At 51.1% G+C, this 5,951-nt stretch overlaps 1 protein-coding gene across 1 annotated transcript in view; it reads right to left on the reverse strand.

The window, feature by feature from the left end:
• The window catches only part of XRRA1 (X-ray radiation resistance associated 1), a gene marked incomplete at both ends in the record, with an annotated part of 11,400 nt that extends 5,518 nt beyond the window's left edge, over positions 1–5,882 (reverse strand). Inside the window, 7 exon segments of the mRNA XM_009698379.1 lie at positions 7–95; positions 1,806–1,901; positions 2,590–2,662; positions 3,401–3,472; positions 3,665–3,812; positions 4,886–5,002; positions 5,805–5,882. Coding sequence (XP_009696681.1) covers positions 7–95; positions 1,806–1,901; positions 2,590–2,662; positions 3,401–3,472; positions 3,665–3,812; positions 4,886–5,002; positions 5,805–5,882 — 673 coding nt within the window.
• Between the last annotated feature and the right edge of the window lie 69 nt (positions 5,883–5,951).

Raw genomic sequence — 5,951 nt, forward strand, 5'->3', positions numbered from 1 at the left:
GCTGGCCGTCAAGCGAAGGACTTTGAGCTGGGACAAATCTCCCAATGTCCAAATGTCCTGGGGGGACAAGTTATTGTAGGAGAGATCCAGATCCTGAAGGAAACAGGAGAAACAATCCCCTGGAGCAAAGAACAATCTCTGTTGGCTTTCCCCAGGTAGATATTAAATATTTACAGGAGACTTGCAGTCATGCTACCACCCGCCCTAGTCAAGCGAAGGACTTTGAGCTGGGACAAATCTCCCAATGTCCAAATGTCCTGGGGGGACAAGTTATTGTAGGAGAGATCCAGATCCTGAAGGAAACAGGAGAAACAATCCCCTGGAGCAAAGAACAATCTCTGTTGGCTTTCCCCAGGTAGATATTAAATATTTACAGGAGACTTGCAGTCATGCTACCACCCGCCCTAGGGGACACTGTGAGCATCTCTGACTTGCAGGGACTTCTCTGGCAGCAGTGGGACTCCGCACCTCGGCAGAAGTGCTCGGGGCTGGCCCCCCACTCACACACGTGACAACAGCCAGGAGAAAGCCAAGGAGCAGACCCTGCTGGGAGCGAGGACGAGGGTTTCTGGGATACGTGAACGGGAATAGCTTTGCTGGGGCATGACAGTAGGCTGTATTTTCCCAGGAGGAGCTCAAAACACTTTCTAAATCAATTTAATATGAATTTCCAATTAGCCTTCCCAGGGCTGGGCTCTCAGCAAACGGGATCCCAGACACTGGTCATGGATGAAGCTGAGATCCACGGGGCCATGGCAGGAGGGGGAGTTTAGGTAGGTCCCGTCCCCACCTGTCGTGGCTGACGCCAGTGACAGGGCTGCTCACGCAGAGGCAACACAGGGATGGACAGGATCAACCCTGGGCTCATGAGCCTTGGAAATTTGGTTCCCCATCACCTGGGCACGTACCCACTGACTGAGTCAAACCCTTGAGTGGGTTACCAACAGCGTGTGGGAGAAGCTTTCCTACATTTCATGGATTTGAGGACCTCCCGGAGCCTGCAGGCAGGAGGGAGGCCAGGATCCAAGCATACAGAGCTGACAGCTGACCCACCAACAATTCTTTGAATGACACAAGAAGGAAAAAAATGTTTTAAGGCAAAACTTTCTATCCAGCAGCAATCAGAAACCAGAGAAATCCAGGCAAGGACACCTCCTCAAAGAGAACAAACCTGGACAAAGTCAGTACAGCTGAGGCAGAGCCTGAGCTTTCTATAGCAGAGACCCACTCCAAGCTGGAGGGAGAGGACAACTAGAGCCATCATGCCAGGCACAGTTGCTTGTTCTTGGGATCCACTTTGTCTCTTTTTCAAAGAAAAAACCAAACAGACCCCTTTGCTGCGTTAAAAAGGCAGCCCATAAGTTGGGGAAACTGCAGACACCTATCTGGAGAGGAGGAGAATGGGACGGAGAGAGGTAGAGCGCAGCGTGGAGGAGGCTGGGGATCTGTCGGGGACCACACGGCACCAGGGAGGTGAGGGATGCCACGGGTGACTGACACACTGCAGGGAGAGGATCCTACAGCAAAGGGGGTGGCCCATCGCAGGGGAAACAAGGGGTCCTGTGGCAAGGGGCTGAGCAAGGGGGATCTGTGAGGGATGGCTCTGCAGGAGGAAGCAAGACGTGAAGGTCCTTGAGGGACACAGCGGGAAAGACTTCCTGGAGTCACAAGGAAGAAAGAAGAGAGAAAGACCCTGCGGTTTCAGAGAACTCCCGCTGCAGGGACATACGTCAACGCTGTGTGTAGGCTGCAGCATGACGGTCGGGAGGGGATGAATAAGGTCTCAGATCCCCCTCATGTTTCTTCCAAATGCAGGAAGTCTCCAGCGGTGATTTGCAGATTTCCTAGTCCGTTCAATGGAAGTTCCAGTTCCCGCAATCCTGGAAACTTCTGAAACAGCTCTGCAAGGGTGGAAAAGAAAATGCTCCATAAAGTGAGGAACAGCAGTAACAGAACAAACCATGTCTTCTCCAGGTCTGGAACAGACCAAAAGCAGCAAGAACGAGAGCACTAGAATTGTCGGTGGGCATGTTTGAAAGAAAATGCCAGCTCAGCTAGATGGTTCTCCGTACAATACCCGCTGCCCCACCAGCCTACTCCTGAGGCATCCCGTTTGCTTTCATGCGTTTGCTCCCACCCCAAACTGGATTATTGCTTGAAGCCACGGATGGCACATTTAGCTCGTATGTTTTACTAGTTACAAAAGGATTTCCTTTTTTCTTCTTCAAATTAACTGAGCCCATGACACTAGATTTGGATTCACCTCCCAGCTCCGGCATTAACCTTCTGAGCCGTTGGGACAAGTCGTTTCATTATTCCACACTTCTATATATTAAATGGGGATTTTCTGTGTAAAGAGCTTTGTTTTCTAGCAATGAAAAGGGTACCACAGTGGCACACAATTATTGTTACAATAAAGGGAATTAGCACAAGGATTTCAACTCCATGTCAGGAAGGAAGCAATTCTGCAAAGAAGTGCCGCATGTGTATCCTAAACCTCTTTGTAGAGCTCTAGACCTTTGTTCAGACAAGCGTAAGCTTCCCCGGGTTGAAAAGCAGTGCCTATTTTTTGGTAATGCAATCCCTTACCTAGTGTCAGCAGGTTCTCAGCAGCATTTATAAAAACAACGCAATCAAATTTCTCAAAATCGTCGTCTTTAGCCTGAAAAATACAGACAAAATAATCGTTCTGCTCCAGCCCTTAAACTGATCTAAAAGAACTGGATGTCTCCTTTTCTCAGAACGCCTAAATCATAGCATTTCACATAATTAGGTCTTCATTTGTTTTTCTGACTACGGACAGCACCCTTCTGAAAATATTTGTTTAATGCACAGCTGCCTCAGCGACCGACATCCAGAAGACCTGGACTAGTCGAGCCCCAAAGCAAAGCCCCCTCTGCGTCCTCGCTGCTGACCTTGCTCCCCCGTGCGTGTTGCTGGGCTCCTGGGTCATCTCATACCTACGTGTGACCCCACAAACGTAGCCACCCGATGATTTAGCACATCTGACCTTCACAGCACCAGGAGGGAGCCCTAAAAAGACACTAAAAACCTATCAACAACCTATTGCAAGTCAGCCATGAACCCAAATAAAAGTCACTTCAACTCCTACCGTAGTTGAGCTGAACATCCCTGAACCCAAAGAAGAGCATTTTGCGAGGGGATGTAAGTGGGGAAGGGGCTGCACCCAATGAAGACCAAGTTAATTTGGTTATGAAGACACGATCCAAAAGTTTTGTAGGATAAATCATCCAAGCCTGTTCACAGCTGGCTGGCTCACCTTCCTGTGCCTGCTTCTGACGTGTGTTTTCTCTGACAGCTGGACACTCATGTGCTAACGTGATAAATTTTTCAAATTTTAAGGCAGTTCCTTAATGCTTCTTGGGTCTCTGGTACTCACAGAGACCAGATTTTGGCCGCTTATGTTCACAGAGCACAGGTCAGAGGGGTTCTTCAAACAGTGGGGCTTCATCTGGGGGAAAAAAAAAATAAAATAAAAGAAACAGAAATGCTTAGCCCTGCACCAGCCATGTAAGCAATCCTGAATGTCGTGTCCTGGGACCTGAGCCCCAAAACCAGACGTCAGCTGCCCCCAGGTGAGGGGGGCACCTGGTTCCTTGGATTGCAGCAAGGGGGGAGAATAACAGAGGAAATCTGCACTCACCGGGAATGGCTCACCTAGGATATTGTCTTCATCATTTTCTTCTACAGAGGCAGAATGTGGGGGCTTTCTCCTCTGCTGTGCTCTCTCCCCCGTGGTCCCCTTCTCAGTCCAAGCCCTCGGGGTGTCTCTGTGTGCCAGCACCCAGACCCTGGCGTGATGAGAGACGCAGGCAGAGGAGATGGTGTGGTGGGCGTGCGGCCCGCCAAAGGTGCCTTTCTCAAAGTAGCTGCACTCTGCATTGTGTTTCAGCCCAACACTGAAATTCATCATTTTAAAACCCCCTGTATGGGGAAATACCGGAGTCTCAAATGTTCAGTGACCATAAATCTAAGGTAGGGACTTTAAGGCTACAGCCAGAGCCGCAGAAGAGGGGAAACATGCTAATTTATAGGTGGTAATAGAGCCATAGGTTGCAGATGTGGAAACGTGGACTGGAAGAGCCTCTGGGGATCTCCAAGCCAACCTCCCACCCAAAGCAGAACCATGAACGATGTTAGATCAGTGAGTGGTGGCTTTGGCGATTCCACCACCTCCCAGGGTAACCTGGCCCGGAGCTGCACCTCCTCCCAGGAAAGAAGTTCTTCCCAACGTCCAAACTAAAGCTCCCAAGGTGAAATTTTTGGCCTAGTTATGCCATCTGCCACCATTAAGAGGAGTCTGTAGCTGTCCTAAGCCACAATCTCCTCTTGGACTCTTTTTGGCCAGATAAAAAACAAGCTCAGCACCCTCAACCTCTCCTAGAAGGTCCTGTGCTCCAGACCCCCGACTAGCCTGGTAGACCTCTCCACCATTTCCCAAATCTTATAAGACATTTCTGCCATTTCTAAGCATTTCACCAACGTGACTCTCAAAGCCCAGAGCAAAGGGAGCAGCTCTAGCTCAGCACAGCTGCTGGAGAGCCACATCGTGCTGTCCCTGTGCCGGCCTGACGCCTCCCTCCTGCTGCCACGTGGAGATGGCTGCTGGAGCCATCATTTAACGTGTGCCCTGGACATCCTGCCCTCTTCATTTTAATGAGGTTTTACATTATTTTAAGACTTTTAGGGCACTGTTTTAAGTTCTGTTATCACCTGTTATCTGTGTTATCAGCTGTGATGTTCATACAGGAAACCACTGCTGAATATGTCCTCTATCTAGCCCAACAACAGGGTGGAGGGTGGACCTGTCCCTACGGACATGACGTTATTCTGCAGGGAGACTTCGCCAGCGGCACTTAAAGACGTGTCACCTTCTTTACTTGTGCGCAAAGTGTTCCTGGCAAGGAAGCAGTTAGTTGCAGAGTTGCTTCCATCACCCATTTTATACAGTCCTGTTGTAGGCATCTTGACTGCAGCGTTCCTGGGGAGAGTGGGAAACAAATAAATGGGTTACGGTTTTCATTGGCTCTAATGTTTCCTCGCTTTAAACAGCTCTTTCCAAGGGTACCCACAAACGAAGTAATAGCTTGTAGGCAAAGGAACGCTGTCAGGGACACAGGAGGAGCATCACCTCCTAAAACGGAGAGGTAAATGAGGTGCCAGGAGTACGTGCGTTATTTTCCAGCTCAGGATAGCAAAACGCAGACACCAGCGTGTGTGTGAGCTGGCCCGTGTGGACAATGACACACGGGATTTCTGCTTTACCCCTCATTCCTCCTTCCCCTCTCTCCTTTCCCTTGTCACTTGTGGAGACTCCGGGAAAAGAACCACACCGGTCACCGCTCCCCAGACCTCGGAAATGAAATTCAAAGGCGCTGCATCGCTCTCGTCCCGTGTCCCTGTAGCAGGAGATGGTCTCCCAGTGCCATCTGATGGTGTCTCCACACTCAAAGAACGCTCTGAGGTACTATGGTGCAGGTTGACCACGGTGTTCACGCGTGGTGCCGGTATCTGGGGTAGCTGTCCCCTGCAACAGGCACACGCTGTGTGTTCGTGCACAGTTGTGTGCAACGTTGCCACGCACGGCACTGACACCGGCCGGGCGAGGGGCTGCTTCGCCACCGTGCAGCGATGCTCAGTCCAACGCGGATGCTGGCACTGCCGGTACGCCGAGATGGCAGCGGCACGGGGTACACGGGGACACCGGCCAGGGCACACACCTGCACACTCGGCCACACACTACGCCTACGCACAACCCCTAGGCACACGCTGCCCACACTTACCCCACTCGTGCCCACACCCCATCACGAACACACACCACCCGCACCCCTGACACACGTCCCCGGACCCGTTCCCCTACCCTGACACATACAACACCACACGTATACACACATACACCCACCCGGGAACAGCCACCCACACCCCACTCG

The sequence above is a fragment of the Cariama cristata genome, unplaced genomic scaffold (genome assembly GCF_000690535.1).
Source record: "Cariama cristata isolate BGI_N322 unplaced genomic scaffold, ASM69053v1 scaffold31914, whole genome shotgun sequence".
Taxonomy (NCBI): domain Eukaryota; kingdom Metazoa; phylum Chordata; class Aves; order Cariamiformes; family Cariamidae; genus Cariama; species Cariama cristata.